The 18416-nt window shown below is 30.6% G+C and overlaps 1 protein-coding gene across 1 annotated transcript in view; it reads left to right on the top strand.

Annotated features, from left to right (window-relative positions):
- Smp_041280 (bruno-like rna binding protein) overlaps window positions 1-17362 on the top strand; it is a gene marked incomplete at both ends in the record, with an annotated part of 32014 nt that extends 14652 nt beyond the window's left edge. The window contains 6 exons of the mRNA XM_018791030.1: window positions 535-614; window positions 1810-1962; window positions 3978-4626; window positions 5700-5804; window positions 15778-15921; window positions 17232-17362. Coding sequence (XP_018645740.1) covers window positions 535-614; window positions 1810-1962; window positions 3978-4626; window positions 5700-5804; window positions 15778-15921; window positions 17232-17362 — 1262 coding nt within the window. The remainder of the gene's footprint in view (window positions 1-534; window positions 615-1809; window positions 1963-3977; window positions 4627-5699; window positions 5805-15777; window positions 15922-17231) is intronic.
- Window positions 17363-18416: the final 1054 nt, after the last annotated feature.

Here is an 18416-nt window from a genome sequence, read left to right as displayed (position 1 = left end):
TTCTGATTGGCTAATATTTCTCAAGGTCATTTAAGATTCGTTCGAAGGTCGTCCACATAGTTTAGTCTCGCCTCCCAGAACTCACTTGGGAAAGGTCCTAGTTTTGTAATTTTATTCTGAGAATTTGAATTTCATGTTTTCGCTCCAAGAGACGCTTAGTTGACCTACAGCTTACACTTCCCACTCTAAATTCCTTGACTGTCATTGGTTGATGGACTTTTTAGTATACTATTTTGTGGCTCTTCCAATGCCTTTTCCATCTTTATATAAATAAGCTTGATTTGTGTACTTAGTGACTTCGTATTTTCTGGGTGCATGTAGAATACATTATTCTATGTCTCATCAAGACTTCTTGATCTAGTTATCAGGGCTGGGGTTAAAAGGACTGAAATAGCCTATCGTGTCACTGAGTCACTGACCTTCATTCCGTTTACTGAGTAAGGTGAACTTGTAATAACACCAAGCATATCATTATTATAACCATAATTTCAATTATTTTGTTATGAACATTTACTTTTGTTCTTTCAAATAAAGGGTGCGCGTTTGTAAAATTCTCTACACAACAGGAAGCACAATCTGCTATTCTTACCCTACATGGAAGTCAAACAATGCCGGTAAGTTCTCAGTATATTCGTGTATGTATGTATGTATGTATGTATGTATGTATGCAAATGTGTTTCGTCCTTCAAAAGTACCATAACTAATCGATCTTGATTAATAACTAAATGGTACCAATTATAATTAACAAGTTATGAAATTTAATAATAAAATTGTGATTCCTAAGCTAACCGATAAGATGCGTCAAATGTTCATGATCATTTGATAGAAAGTCAATGATCATTGTTTTAATGATTTAGAAACTGATTTTTCAAGACACTAATGTTCAAATAACACTCAAAATATATAAATTTGTTTCAATTTGAAATTTCTAACATCACATTGGTTGTCTCAAAAATCATCAGCAAAAATCTTGTAGATCTATTTAAGTATTCAGTACTTTCATTGGATCATATCTTCAAGTAAGGTAAATATTGTTTTTTTCGAGGTCGAAATTAATAAATCTGTCAACGCTATTTCTGTATTCTTTTCATCTCCGAAATACCACTTTACCAGAAATTTAATGAGAACAAGAGACAGCTCGATGTTCTCTAGTACTTTTTATGCTACATATTCATAGATCACATGTATAAATAAGTAAGCCACATGATTACATAATGAATAGCAAAACATCGAGTTTAGCAGGTTCATAACTAAGAAAGTGAGTAATCTAATTTTATTCAATTGACCGTCATTTTAGATTAGCAAAAGAAATGAGTCACTAATGTTTACCAGTAGATCTATATAAAATTATTCTGAAAAAAATTACTCTTTGTATCACAAATTGACCTTAGTTAGTCTACAATCGAACACCTGGATACACTGCATATCTAGTTCATTCTGGTATGCAGCACGTCTCAACAATTCGCAACCACATGCCTACCACCTACATGGATTAAACACAGGACCTTTAAATCTCATAACTAGGACTTGACATTTCAGTCACTTAGCCGGTTTAAAACTGTTTGTATTTTCAATTTTAATCAATTCATGATGTTGCAAAACTAGTATCCCACGCCATTGGTGAGTTGTTAGTTCAGTCAAGTAGAACTATTCACGTTTCATATTTTGGAGCTTTTCAGTTTACTTGAATAGAGATATGAAGTTTAATATTTTTTTATAATACCACGTTTTATTGTTCATCCTTTCTGAAATCTGCATCATTTGTTCATTAAATTATCATCATCACCACCAATGATACAACAACCACAGGGGGCTTCATCAAGTATCGTTGTGAAATTTGCCGATAGTGAAAAAGAACGTCATACAAGAAAAATTCAACAATTGATTGGTCCAATGGGTTTATTTAGTCCAACCATAGCACTATCTCAACTAAATGGTAATATGTATTCACAAATGATAGAAGTAAGTATATGTATTCATTATTTATATAAAAAAAGTTCTGTAATACCGATCATTTGATATATTTAATAGCCATGCTATACTATGCTATATTATGCTATAATCAGGAAGAGTACAATTTGGCTTTTAGCATATTAACTGTTTTAGTAACATCCATTGAATAATTATTTATTAACATAATATTAATATAGTCATTCATTAATAGGAAACACAGTGCACATATCAAAAAATATTGGGACTCAGTAAACATGAGTAACAATGTCCATTGATTAATAGACAAGATAGAACTCATTAAGATCAAACTAGGGTATGAAGCCTACAATGTGATTGGCTATTCATCCAGTTATATTTATGGCTATCAATCAATATAGTAAATAGTAAACATCAACGTGATCATGACTCTATAATTTAGATACTTATCTTCGTAATAAAGATAAACTTGATTTCCATGTAATTTTGTTTACATGATGTCAGTTCTAGTTCATGACTTTATCAGAAAGAAACAATCTAAAATCTATTTCAAAATAAACAAGATAATGATTTGAAAAAATATTCACTTTTCCACCATTTAATTACTCATATGTAAGATTAATGTAACTTAAGAATCCATTTTATTGAACCAATATAAAGTGTAATGACTATGAAGTGAACTGTTATTTTCAGTTGTCAATGCTTGTTGGTTTACATTACACAATGAAGTTCAGGTGAATGAGAAGGCACTCACAAGAAGTTAAAAAAAACATAAATTCAGAAAATTGATATTTATTCAAATAAATCTTGAAAAGATCATTTGCTTGAACTGTGATGTGGGTTACTTATATCCACATAAGTAGTATATGGTGATCGTCAGACATAGAATGTGTTCCAGCAGAAGATCGATAAGGAAAGAACATAAACGAAGCGCAATAGGTATGGAAATGCATGAAAAATGAAATCAGAGAAGATGGACTGATATTTGCAGAAGCAACTGTTAAGATTAAGACAATTGGTTGTTATTTTGCAAATTACCTGTTTATTGTATGGTTATCAGATTTTAGTGAGATAATTTGTAATTTGTGCTTAAATACATTTGATTGTCCCCACTGTGTTCTTGTTCACTACAGCACATTCTAAATATTGTAAGAAATGTGGTTCCAAGTTGTAAATTCATTGATCATAAAGTAATCACACTGTCCGAAGAAATACAAGGAGAGATTATTAGCGGATAAAGCAAACAACACAACAACAAGTGGCAAGAATACAATATTATGGTGAATTCTAAACAACTGCAACGAATTTTCAGCCAGTTTGTAGTCAAGTAGAAAATAACTTTGTAAATGAATAGTTTCTGGAAAACAAAAAGGCTATTATTACAAAGTTTAAACAGAATTTACATATTTAACGAATCTGTTAAGCTCTTCTATGGGTTCATTTCCCTGTTAAAGTTAAAATTTGCTTCAGGACTAAGATGTTAACGTTAGGATTCAGGGATAATGTTGATATGCCTGTTACATATATTCTATAAGAGCAGAATTCGACATTTAGTATGTTTAACATTTTCGTTTTGAAACTATGGTGACATAAAGTAATTTTTCGCTATTATTTTAAATATTTTTCAAATACTCGTTATACATGATATTTGAGTTTGAAGTAAAAATCTATAAGCCCAGTTCTCAATTGTGATTGACTAGTCTCTATACTTTAGACTTTGACAGAAAAGTCCATTTAAACTTCTTGATAATTATGACTCAGAGTTGTAAATAAGCCAATTAAGACTTCATTGTTCTTTCGCTTCCATATCAATCATTCTCTGATCTCATTTTCTTCTCTTCGATCTTCTTAACCTTCTGCCACCAGGAATTTTACTTTCGATGATGATACATTCCAATTAACTCTGTCGATATCAGTAGCACACACTACAAAACAGCCAATAAAGCCTTGCTTTAATTTACAACAGTTTTCACAGATTTTATTCTTTTCTGAATTAACAAATTTAGAATTGATAATTAATTTGCATATAAACATCTTGGTTTATTTAGAATATGGCACAAACAACAGGTTATATAAATCCAGTTGCTGCATTAGCGTTACAACTTCAGCATGCCAGTCAATTAGCTACAGTGAATTTACCAACTAATGTGACAAATTTAGCAATGATTTCCGCTTTAACCAACGGTTCTAGTGGACATTTAGGCTGTGCTCCATTACTGCATAGTCCACGTTCAGGTACTGCTAATCTATCGCCTAACTGTCATACAAATCCAATGGCTGCGGCAGCGGCTGCCGCCGCTGTGCTTGGTATGTCCGGCAGTAATCCTCAGCTAACACAAATATCACCTCAAATGGCAGCTTTATCCAATGTAAACAGTACATGTGTCTCTGGAGAGACAGGGAGTAATAATCCCACTAATAATGGAAACTCTACAGCGGCAGCGGCCGCCGCTGCACTCAGTACAAATGCGGCAATGGCTGCAGCCGCCGCAGCCGTAGTTGCTATGGCAAATGGAAATGTGACCGGGAATGTGAATTCAAATGGAACAACAGGTGGTTTGGCAGGACAAACAATAGGCTTAGGATCTCCTGGAACTAGTGGTCATACAATAGCTCTACATGCAGTTCCTGGGACACATACACCATCGGCAAATCTCAATGGTCTTGGCGCTGTTTCTCTTCCTTTGAATCAAGCAAGTAAGTCTATTATTGTCCAGCATATTATTATTATTATTTTAAGTTTCATACGTCTCACATAGTCAAATTCGAGTCCCACATGAGGGTCCATGGATTTTCACTGCTGAAGAGTCCTCCGTTAGGGCAGACCGGCCGTCTAGTTTTTCCAGGTTCTTAATAATGGTCTAGCATAGATCGATTAGTGATTTCAACCGCTAAAATGTACCAATTATTCCTAGAGTTCGCTTGATCAAGTAGGAACATACCGCATGGATGATCCAGATGTAAACAATTCAAGAAATAAGTTAAGGCTGACATTTCATATGCTTTTATATAAATGTTTTGATTAAGTAGCTCAATCAGGGTCATTTAGACACTGATTAACAGATAAATTAAAAAATTCCTCTGCCCATACAATTATGATCAACTTTTCCCACTGTTACTGACTAATATCAACAACAGAGTCATTAAAAAAAGGCAATTTTGTTCCGTATTGGAATTTACTTTTGACCAGACTTAACTAATCTCCACATTTCATTCAACTATGGTGTATTTATGAGTGACTAGTACTAAAATGAATTTCCAATGTTTGCAACTTGTTAGTTTCAAAATATTATGAAAGTAAGCTAAAATACTTACCAATAAAATTGACTGGAGTTAGAAACGTAGATCATTGGTTCCTGACTTTGAGATCCAAATTGTATTCATCATGTTTGCTATAAAACCTAGATGTAGAATTTATTTTAAGGTAGATCATTGATATTTACTAGTGAGTAGTTTTAGAATAGGTAATAACAACTATCAAGTGATTTTCCAAATAATCTTAGTTCAACAGCTAGTGTGTCGATTGCATATGGGCTAGAATATTCATTTCCAAACTCGTCGACCATAGGTTCGAATTTCACTCTACATACTAGGTTTACGTAACACATAGGTAGTTGTAGTAATTGTTGTTGCGTCATCACCTTTTGCAAAATGCTAATGGAGATTCAAACCTAATATGTCCTTGGGAAAAGAGGTATAGAATAATATTAATAAAATTCTTTATAAAAATTTCTGCCTTACTAATAATTTTTATTTAATTTTTTTTGTAGTTTCAAATGCTTCTTTCGGTTTAAATACATTAACATCTCCATTAACTGGACTTCCTACTGATGCACTTTCCCATTTGTATCCCAGTGTTCCAACTTATGGATTATGTAAGTGTTTTTTATCGAATAATACCACTGAAATTTGTTTAAAATATAGTCATTTCCCCATAAGTGATGTTCATATTATTCTATAGTAACTAGGCTGTATCTCCTCCTCCACTATTGAAATAATTGATTTCAAGTTATACTACCTTGTATAATGATTTGTAGTAATAGACAGCAGTGGATGTATCGATGTTCGAACCGAATAGTCGAAAGCTGAATGTTTTCACTATCAGGCCAAGTTATCTAACATTTCAGTCAGAGACACAGTCAGTAAGTCATGGATAATGGATATTACAAGCCAAGTTCTTCTAGCTATGGATTTTCAAGAATAATTAGCTTAGAAAATCAATGTATTATGATCTAAACATTTAGATTTCTACGAAGTGATATTTATACCTTAGTTATGTTATATTGTTTAGTATAAGTTTAGGAAGTATTAAAGTTTGCATTTGTATTTCCTAACGAATCAACTTTCAGACAATCAAACTTTAGTTGGTTGGTTACTGAGGGTAGAAGTTTTACTAGCTTTATCACGTATGTACATAATACGTACAATGACTTCACTCAAATCTAGTCATGTGTAAAAATCCACCAATCTAAAAGATGAGATTTACATTTCAAAACGCTATTGTATCTGCATGTTTGTGCTTGATTACTTGAACAATTTTAAAGAATCTACTTTTACTATAATTAACCTTGAAAATCCAATCAACTGGTATATAATATCTAAATTGGCATTGACTTGACAACCTTTATCAAATGACTAATCTCTTAAATCATTATACTAAACTTCAAATTTTGATCAGCTGATTGTACATTGTATTATAATTTACAATTCAATTCATTTAGTACATTCATTTATAAGCGTCTAATCACTCTAAAAGAGACCAATTATTGAATAAGAAGCTTTCTCATCAAAAGTCGAATAATTATGCTTACAACTCGTCCATATATGTATATAACAATTACATCAAGTCAAATGTTAAATGATTGTTTAAACTGTTACACATAGGCTAATTCATATATAGGTTATTTATTTATTAACATATTCATTTAATAATAAAAATTTAATTTTATTAGCTTATCCTTCTCCGGTTACATCTGCTTTAAATCCATTCGCTACAATGGCACATCAAGCTCTTACGATGCCTATACAACAGAAAGAGGGTACTAAAGATCTGATATTGACAGGTATGATCTAATTTAAATTGATTACACTTGTATACGTATATATATATATATATTCATTCTTTTGACTCACTTAATGATCTGCTTTATTGTCCACCATAATATTTCCCTTGAATATTATTAACTAAAATAATAGTAACTTTGATAATTGAGATCATGAGTCAATCGAAGCTAGACCACCATGGAAAACCTGGAAGCACTGGATGACCGTTTCGTCCTATTGTGAGAATCCTCAGTGGTGTGTACCCACGACCCCGCCTCGCAAGATTCGAACCCAGGTGGGAACGGCCGTCCAGTGCTTCCAAGTTTTCCATGGTGTTCTAGATTCGACTGACTCAAGATCTCAACTATTGAAGTTACTATAACATCCACAACAACCCCTTCTGATAAAATAATAGTGTCTAACTTTATCAAACTTCTTTCCGTTCATTTTAATTTTGTTATAGAATATTACTACATACTTTATATATAGTATTTAATAAATTTATAAACTGTATAAATATATAGCTATATTTTCTTAAAAAGATTTAATCACCGTCCACTCACCAAGTATTTGTAATACAAACTATACAAAGCTAATTAAGATAATAAGGTGGTGAAAAAATGTAGTTTCGTTAAAAGGGTACATTCAATTTATTCTTTGCTTAAATAACTTCATAAATATTTTGCATAAATAGATTGTTATGAATTGATACTAATAAATGGTAAGAAGTGACTAGATAATTGCCTCTCTTTAACTATAAACAGACAAGCAGGGAATATCTATATGTCCCCATACAAGATCAAACCAATGTTTCTTCAGATTTCATAACCAACATAACATCAGTTAAATACTGTCCATTACTCCCTGTTTTTTAGTGATTTTCCAGATGTCTATTTGTGATAAAAATCCTAATCAAGTTTTTGATAAAGGAGATTTGTGTTATTTATGAGTGACATTTATAACAGACTGCTCTAGATTGAGGGTATTTCGGGATATCAAAGAATATCAGGTACCAGGACTCTTCTCAAGTGAGTAGTCATTGGTTCATCAGAATCCAGACCCAGGGCCTGTTGACAAGAGCTCAGACATTAAACCTCTAAGTTGACACCCAATGGCCAATGGTACATATATGCGACTTTATTATACATGTATATATAACCTTGGAGATGTAGGACACGAGCTTGTGTCATACTTATGCATTCTATACTATGTTATTCTAAACAGAAATACACAGATTACCAGTAATAGAACCAAAAATTCAATATGAATCAAAGTGTTATAAGACTACCACTATTGGTTAGTTATATTTCAAATGAATTTCAGATCATTTCAGTAAATTAACTAAATAGATTGAGTAAAATAATTAACTGCAAGTAATTAATATTACAAATTGTTTACTTCATTGTAACAAAGTAATTAGCTATTGAATCACATTAAAATGATCCTAAATAGAATGAATTGATTAACAAATTATATCGAAAAAAATATACTACTATGCATTATAAGTAAGTAGTTCAGCATAGTGTAAACTGTTTAAAATTAAAAGCTGAAGGATATTTGAGCGAACAATTGTTTTCAATAACTTTATCATCAGGCTCTACAGTTATAAGTCCATAATTATTGTGATATTTTACAAAGGCCAAAATGAGGCATGTATTAATTAATTTGATAATGTTATATGTTAAAAAAAATGGTGAACGTTTGCATCTGTTATGACATATATATACTTTAAAATTGTGTTATTTGTAAATTAGAAAGGTGATTTAATAAAGGTCAAAGTGATTTGTAATCAAGTGTCTAGTCACAATCGATATAATAGTAATTTAGAAAAAATGAAAATGCCAAGAAATTGTGTGAATAAAATGCATAGTAGGAGAATTTCATCTTGTCAATTGAGATAATAATGATAAATAGTAATGGTAATAATAATAAGATTGTTGTGTGAATATAATATGTAATAAAAGGGATGTTATCAAGATAATTACGATAAAGGAATTGGGAATGATAGATGTGAAGATTAAGATAGAGGTAAGCAAAAAATGGAGGGGATAAGAGGTTTCCCTTTTAAGTAATGACCTTCCTAATTTACAAATAACACTATTTTGATGTATATATGTCGTAACAGATGCAAATGTTCACCATCTTTTAACTTATGGCATTGTCAAACTCATTCATACATGCCTCATTTTGGCCTTTGTAAAATATCACAATCATTATGGACTTATTATTGCACAGCCTGGTGATGAAGTTATTGAAAATCATTGTTCACTCAAATATTCTTCATTTCTGAATATATTCTATGGGGGGATCTTTAAAGTGTCCAAAATTAGTTTAAAATAAAAAGTGAATTGATATAGGATATGACTTAATAATAAAATATGAAATGAAATGCAAACTAATTATAGTGAACTAATTAATTAGATAATGAGTATAAGTGTTACTATTAAATCAATTTCTATAGACAACTAAATTAACTTAAATGATAATGGGAAAATTATTGAATGATTTATGTTGATCAGTTAATTAATTCAATAACAGATTATGTAACAGAATAAATCAAAGTTTGAAACAATGTTTCTTCTAAGCGAAGACGTATAGTGGCTGACAGTGGAATCCAAGACGCGCATTTCATCCTAGATAACGAGATGGCGTCTGAAGTGAACGGTACTGTGTTCGAGTCCAAGAGTGAACATCAACTCTGAGATGCAGGCACATCCAGCTGACGAGTCTGAAATGGGACGAAATGCGCGTCAAACTGGATTCCACTGCTAGCCACTATACATCTTTGCTTACATTTATATGGTTGTTTCTTAAAAATCTACTAGATCATTATATCAGTTATAACGATTGTTGAATTATGAAATTTAATGGATAAATGGCGTTCTTTTTAACTTTTTACCAATTTTTTTTGTTTTACATTTTAGTCGGTTGAAATATTCTTTACTAAATGATTTATAAAAATGATTATATTCCGTATATGTTAGGTAGGCGAGATTATAATTTATGGATGACCTTTGAACGAATCTCAAGTGAACTTGAGAAACATTATCCAATCAGAAAATAGTTAGTATAGAATGGAAATATATTATACAAAATCAAAGAATTAAAATGCATACACTTCTTTTAAATGGTTCAAGAACTTGTTAACGTTAGAAAGAGTTTCATAGGTTCTAAAATCATAATACATACAGTAGAGAAAATCATCCATATGGCTCCATAATAGTCGTTCTCTGGAACTATGATAAGCTCTCAAAAACTATTTCAGTCTCGACCACATAGCTTCAGTGCTGTTTGTATGCACTCCGGTTATGAAGTCCATAAAATGCCAATTATGGATAACATGATAGACATAACCAAGTCTATGTAGGTATGTGTAGGCTCTCCCATCATCCGTATATATTGTAGTACCCGGTATCAGACAGTGTTACTGGTGCTTTTATTATCCAATCTGGATAGAGCGAAAAGTCATATTCTAGCAGACTTCTTTCTGCAACACATGTTACATCGAAAGACAACATCATCACCGTAGTCTGCATAAGGTCCACAAGTCATTTAATTATCATAATCACACATAACGAAACTTCTTAGTAGTCCCATTTGTTGTAGCCACTCAATTGTCACCTTTTCTCTAAAATCAATTGTGAACCAATCGTAAGTTAGCATCAGGTACTGAAATTAGCGCTGTGACTATGGAATCTCTGAAATACTTCTAATTGCTTGGTTCATAAATTATAATTTTACCGTTACATCTTAAAAAAGGAATGATTTCCTTTTGGTAAGATAATATAAATGAATAATTTAATTTAGTTAACTTAAATAAGTTTCTCTCAATGTTAAAGACTCAATATCTTTTATAAATTCACTTTCACAACTCATATTATTATTATTATTCTGTCTAATTTTCTTCATTAGCCAACAATTTAACAAACGATCAACGGTAAATTTATTTCTAATATTTTATTTTCATTATTACTTCTTGTTCAACTCATTGACAATGACTCTTTTGAATTGTCAAATTGAGTCTATTTTATCTAGTCACCATGTTTTACATTAAATGAAAGTTATTAATACTACTATTATTATTACTATTACTATTAGTAATATCATCGTTTAGTTTAATCTTTGAAAAATAATCTTTGTTGCTGGGGTATTGCACCAGTTCATGTTATGTGTTAGTGTGTAGTAATGCGTGTTTACTTTTCCCCCCATTTTTCATTGTCAATTGTTACAAAAAAAAACAACTATAGTAAATGTGTTGATTATGATTCGTCCACATTCGTTATTACTATGATTATTACCAGGTTATGAAGATAGAATTAAAGTAAACCGTGCATCTATCTATATGTCTACTTATTTATCTGTTCATCGTTCTACACAATTGATGTTATACAGGAATAATGTTCATTTAATTGTTATAATTATCATTGACGTTGCTAATCAGTATATTTGTATTGAATCAATATGTTGCTTCGTGTCATAGATGACTGTAAAAAGTAACAATAATAATATTAATAACAACTTTGGTGAAATAATGTTGCTATCGAAATTCCACATTGTTTTTTGTTTTTGTTCTAATGATTATTTATTGACGTTGTCAATTGTTCAACTTTAAATACTACTACCACTACTACTACTACTATTACTACTATTATCACTACTCACACTACCACTACTACTATATATCAGTCAGTTTACTCTGAAGTATTAAGATTATCTTTAGTTTTTTAGTGTATTTTCATATTTATGTCAGTTGTCAGTTTATTCATTTATCAATGTTCCAGTGAATCAATGTGAGTATACGTCTGTACCAATATGTGTGTGTGTGCATATATATTTGCTTGTGTATTTCAGTCAAAGATATTATTGTTTCGTCATAAATGTCTATGGTATACCTAAATGTATCTAACCGATACAAAACGTAAAGTTTCAAGAAATGATGAATAATGTCAGTACACAAACACACCCAGCATCAAGAAAAATAAATAAATAAACAATCACAGAATGCGGTGTTATATAATTTAACAATACCTTGTTCCATGAACATAAAATGCACATAAAATGTTTTGATGTAGTACGTATTATTGTCATTATGAATGTAGACAATTACTTGTCGTGTGTTATATTTGATTTAAATAAACAAATAAGCAAAAGTTATTTGACAAATCATTAGTAAAATATACATAAAATGAATCAAGTTGATTATACAAAAGAGATAAGTCCTGAAAATTATTTGTTTTACCTTTCACCTAATAAAAAAATTTGTCAGTAGTATAAAGATTTGGAACAAAATATATTGGACTCATCAAGATGATAAAAGAGTAAGCCATGATAGAAAACTTGAAAAAAAAATATATATATTGAGTCATTGAATTCTAAAATAAACACTACAAATATAATGTAGTGAATAAAAACAGTAAACATGAAAGTTGTTAAGTTTAAATGGTGGATTCTTTATGAATGAAATATTTTTACTGGTTGGAATTGAATCAGGATTAAAAAAGAAGTGAGAATTTAAATCTATCGGGATTAACATAGATAGTAGTACTGCTATGGAATAAAGTCTGTGTAGCTTTTTAAACTAATCTCAATACCATTGATTGATTGATTCATTGAATGTTAAAAATCAACGTTTAGAAATGTAAGTAATCTTTGTCTTGTTAAATAATACTATAGCTATGAGTTAAGAAATCTAAACTTTGTTCAAATTAAGAGTATTGAACAAAAAATGATAATCTCCTTCTGTTAGTATCTGTTATGAAGTGCTTTATTTATCACTATTATAATTCAACTGATTGGAAATTGTATAGTTTACTTATGATTTCAATGGTATATTTGTATCACCTCCATATATGAGGAGAAGAGTTCAGACAGAGATATTCACTAAGATACAAATAGAGCATACACCGGATATAGTCACATGTGATAGATATGGTAGTAAATTGTTAGAACTTGTTTATGTACACTTGATTGTTTGATTCAATTTCGCTTTTCTTACCAATACAAAATTACATTATCTCATTAAAGATGATTTATTTCCTGAAAGTATCATAGAAAGCGTCTTGAACTATTGAGTTTTCATTGGCTTGCTTGTAAACAATGTCTTCTGCACAGTGTCTGTATCCTGTCAAAATATGTGTTCAAATATTGATGGAAATTCATGTGAAGTACTTATCGAGATATTACGAATGTATGATTTGTACATTAAACGCGCGAAATGAGTTGCATTCAACTTGTATCGAAACAAGAATATATCTCATTATATCCATTCAGTCTTGGTGACTATCTATGGAGATGATAGATCCAGGAGAAGACTTCTTTTTATGTTAATCAAACGTTTCAATGTTAGCCGAGAAGACTAAAAGAACGACACAAGTGCATGACAGTTAGCTAAAAATTAGCTACAACTTCTGACTTCTGAGGACTTTCAAGAACATTTAATACAACAGAAACGGATAAGGAGCAAATGCATTCTCAATAATGAATAGTATTTCGAAATAGAAGAAAAATGATCGACCTTCACTAAATTTTGTAAAACAAAGTTTTTATTTTAACTCATTTTGTATACCTATTGGATAGATTACATTTACACCATTTCTGTTATCATCTTTTGTAAATGTAAATGACTGTAATGTTCAGAAAACATACAATACAATTTCCGTAAGTCATAAGTCCTGCTATAACTACGAGATATGTTGCCAATACTACTAACATTCTTCACACTACCACTGCTACCACTACTACTATGGTGTATGCTACTTATTTCGGCAGATATAAGTAGTAAGGAACATCAATCAGAAGTGAAATGCCTGGCAGCAGAAGATTGAGAAGATTAAACTGAAGAGAATAGGAATGTAAAAACGGAGTAATTGTAATAACAACAGGAATGAAGGAACGATGAAGTTTGTGTGAGACAATTGATGGAAGATGTACAAATCAAGTTTTTAATGTATGGTTTTCATACTTTATCAAGACTTTCTGTAGTTTCTCATTAAACAACGTGTTGGTCTTCCCCATATGAGTTTTGAGTTCACTGTTATCATTATTATTGTTACAACTACTAAATGGTAAAGTAATCGTATACACAATGAATTTATTCTTGAATTCCCAGGTTTGATAATTGTTTAGCGGAATAAAATTCATAACCCATCCTCGATTAGATTTTTTTTCGTTTCTAATAATTTCAAGTTACAAAGGTTTTTGAAAAAAATCCTTGCACCATTCTTTGTTGCCATGATCCTAAATATCAGCTGAAATCCACCTGAGTGCATTTGAAAACTGAAATAAATGTTGTCTGACTAAGTAAAAATAACGCATTGTATTTATGGATTTTGATTTTATCATAAAAATGGTTTTCAGTTAGGGTATTTGTGGAGATTGTAGTACCTTTGACAGTTCGTTTCACGAGTCAATCTGAGCTAGACCAATATTGAAGACCTGGAAGCCATCAGTGGTCTAGAGGCTAAGCATCCGCGTTCAGGACTGAAGGTCTTAGGTTCAAGTCCCGCGTGTGGAATAGTGGATGCTCACTGCTGAGGAGTTCTGTACTAAGACGAAACAACTGTCTAGTGCTTCCAGGTTTTTGATAATGGTTTAGCTTAAGTCGACTCGTGAATTCAATTGTTAAATATACTACAGTCTCCACAAATCCCCTTATTGTTAATAATCATGTGCTTATTAGTGACTAACTTCAAGATAGTTTTCCTGGAGTTCTAGAGAGAAGTCGTGAACAGTGGAGTCCGATCCGTGTCGAGTGTGAGACATTTATCCACCTCAGACAATAGATGAAGAGTTGCACAAGACCATCGATCAATTGAAGTTAGATATCATCTGTTTACGTGTAGGATTTAGTTTTTTCTACAGGCATCTTATTGAAGTACATTACTTAGTTTTGTTAAGTCAAAGTCCCTTTCATTAAATGATCATCTTTGGTAACATGCGTTTTAAAGATCAAGTTTACTATTAAATTTTATTTTCTGTTTTTAGTTCTTTTTCAATAAATTTTCATCTATCGATGATAAAGTATAAAAGACCTAAATTCGTATATTTACATTACTAATGAATTCAAAGTTATTCAATCCTTTCTGATATTTAAAGAATGTTTTTTGGTTGATAATGAAAGTCAATCTGAATTATTTAGACTTGAAACTGTTCATATTCTTAGATTTATATCAGTCAATTCAAAGCAAAATCTCTGAAACATTTGATTGTTCAATAGATTGTTATACTTTATCACATGGAAATACTTAAAAAGACTGGGTGGTTTATACAATGATTAAGAGTTAGTTAAACTGATTATTCGACTAAATAATGTGTCGATCATTCATACTTTCGTTCTTCTACATTGATATTAAGTGAAGGCAATGGTGGACAGTGGTGCAACTTCGAGGATTGGTTGGAGTTAGACATTAACACCGTTCAATGCCGGCTCAGTAGTCTAGAGGTTAGGCGTTGGCGCGCAAGACTGCTAGGTCCTGGGTTCGAGTCTCGTGAGGCGAGATTGTGGATATGCGCTGCTTAGGAATCCTATACTGGGACGAAACAGCTATCCAGTGCTTCCAGGTTTTCCATAGTGGTCTAACATCAATCGGTTTATGATCCCCATCAAGTATACAAATATTGTCTGCCCTGTTTCTACATATGTACAAATGTAAATTTAAATAATCTGTATTGCTGATTTATTAAACATAAGTATGGTTTACACCAGTATACAAGCTGATGAATAATAAACTTATATCTGTGTATATGATTAATTAAATATGTATGAATCGGTTTCAAATAAACATTTATATATTTATATATATGTAGGGCCAGAGGGATGCAATCTTTTCATATACCACCTACCACAGGAATTTGGCGACCCCGAATTGGCTCAGATGTTTATGCCATTTGGAACAGTAATCAGTGCTAAAGTATATGTTGATCGTGCGACAAATCAAAGTAAATGTTTTGGTAAGTTCTTTTCATTGATTTAAAAGTGGTGCGTTTTTATTATAAAGATAGTTATCAATATGAATTTATATCAACAAGAGAATTTATGAAAACAAGTAAGCAAAGGGTTCAACTTTCTTTATTGTCCAACTTTGATTTAGACAGTTGGATAATATTACTAACCCTAACATCATAAAAGTAGTTGAAAGACAATTTTATGGATTTGTACTTGATAAATGAGTTGAGTTATAATCAAAATGAAACCGCTCATTCTTAACTATTCACCAATATCGTCAATTCATAGTAAAAATGAAATGTTCAATGTATTATCCCTTCAATGTGAAATTAGTGTTGTCAATTACTCGACTTTTTACTCTGTATAAGCTATTCAATCAATTGATTATTAGATCTTATGAGAACTTGTTCATTTCACTACATATTAGGCAATTATTATTCTAAATGTATTATTGGTCTATAAAATCTGCAATGGTAAGCCTTCTTTAATTCTGATAACAAAGTATAATACCTATCCTAACATGAATGACCACACATACTTCATGAAATGTCAATAGGAACATAATTACATGGTTATGAGTCTGTTAATGAAAATGTTACTCCTAAATTTAGTGAAGTTGAACAATCTTCAAATACATTTGGTAGATATTAAGTTTGAATTTACATGGTTAAAGATAACCGATGGATAATTCGTACCAAATAGCCCTCATTTACAAAGAATATCGCAACTCTTGAGGCAACTGCTTTTGTAGTCCTTACCAAACAGTATCATAGTTTCAGACATTAATAATGAGTTATTCCATCTAAATCTGACTTCGCATAGGACTGAAATATATTAAATAGTTGCCTATATCCCCTTAACATTCAAACATATGAAAATGTTTAGATTAGTCAATACATTATAACTTGACTGATGGAATGTGATCTGCACTAATGATTAAACAAACACCACGTTTGATTACTTCTCACTGGTCAATAAGTATAAATACCCAGAGTTTTTCTAAACCATATTGCAAACTGTTATACGGTAAATTTAAATTATACTAGATGCTTTCATAATCTCAATGTTTATTGTTTAAATAAATTTTAACAAATGTACAGTGAAATGATTTTGAAGAATATCTTCAATCGTTTAAACAACATTCGATGGTCATTATCCTTAACAGGTTCGATAAAACCGAAAGTAATCCTTAATCTTTAAACAGAAAACTATAAATGATATAAAAATCTATAGAGATTAATCAATATATCTATATGACACCAGTACTTATTTATCCCCCCTTAACTGAACATAATTCATTCACTATTTTGTTTAGGTTTTGTTAGCTTTGATAATCCAACAAGTGCACAAACAGCTATACATGCAATGAATGGTTTTCAAATTGGTATGAAACGTCTTAAAGTTCAATTGAAACGTCCAAAAAATGATTCTACAAAACCATATTGAAACAAAACTACAATAATAATAATAATATTGAATGTTCAATATGGTTTTTAACTTTGTTTTCATTTATCTTTTTTTGGTTTTATTTTTCTTCTTTTGTTTATTCTTATCACCTTTAATGTCATTGTTCTAAACATTTCATATTATAAAAAAAAATCTAGTATATTTATGTTTACTAATTACATGTACACATTCATTTAATTGTATTCAATGTATACAAGATCAAAGGGAGATGGAGAGAGTGAGAGAGAAAGTGGCAATACATAAAGACATAAAGCAATAAACAGATCTATTCTTCATAAATAGAATCAAATCTAAAACTGTATTCTTTTGTTTGTTTGTTTCCTTTCGAAATTCAATAGAACCTATTCGTTAGTTTACCTAGTGTACATAAAAATTGTATACACATAATTACACTAATAATAGTGATGAATAAGAGATAATCCTTTTGAGAACTATCCATTGAACAAAATTTAATGAACATCTTCGGTTTAATCAATTACAAACAAAAGTACAATAAAATAGAAAAAAAAACAAAAAAAAACCGAAAAAAAAATTGGATAACTTATTTTTTGAAAAAAAAATATCTAGAAAATATTTTTATTTTCAATGATATTCATAGAAAAAGTAAATTTAAACAAAAAATAAACAAAGATTTATATGGAATAAATAAAATAAATTAACTTGCATTTAATGTGATGTGATTAATGAAAAAACAAACAAGTAACGTACATTTTTTGCGGGGGGTGGGTGGAATATTTTTTTCTGTAAGCTGATTTAATGTTGTGTAATTTGTTTCATAAATTAATTATTTATTGTACTGCTTTATCAGTGATTTCAATTCGATATAATTCTCCTAATTTTAATGTATGTATGTATGTATTGTTCACAACCATTTCTTATAAATTGCTTTCATGAAATGGACGATCAAAAGAAAAACAAAGAAAACTTTACTTGTTTCTTTAATCAATAATGATTTAGTTTGATCTTTATTATTTTATTTCTTAAATTGAAAATATTTTGTTGTTATTAGTTATCTTTGCAAATTATATTGATC

This window comes from Schistosoma mansoni, assembly GCF_000237925.1.
Source record: "Schistosoma mansoni, WGS project CABG00000000 data, chromosome 7 unplaced supercontig 0100, strain Puerto Rico, whole genome shotgun sequence".
NCBI classification, from domain to species: Eukaryota; Metazoa; Platyhelminthes; class Trematoda; order Strigeidida; family Schistosomatidae; genus Schistosoma; species Schistosoma mansoni.
The sequence above is the reverse complement of the archived record's forward strand: the minus strand, read 5'-3'. Positions and strand labels throughout refer to the sequence as shown.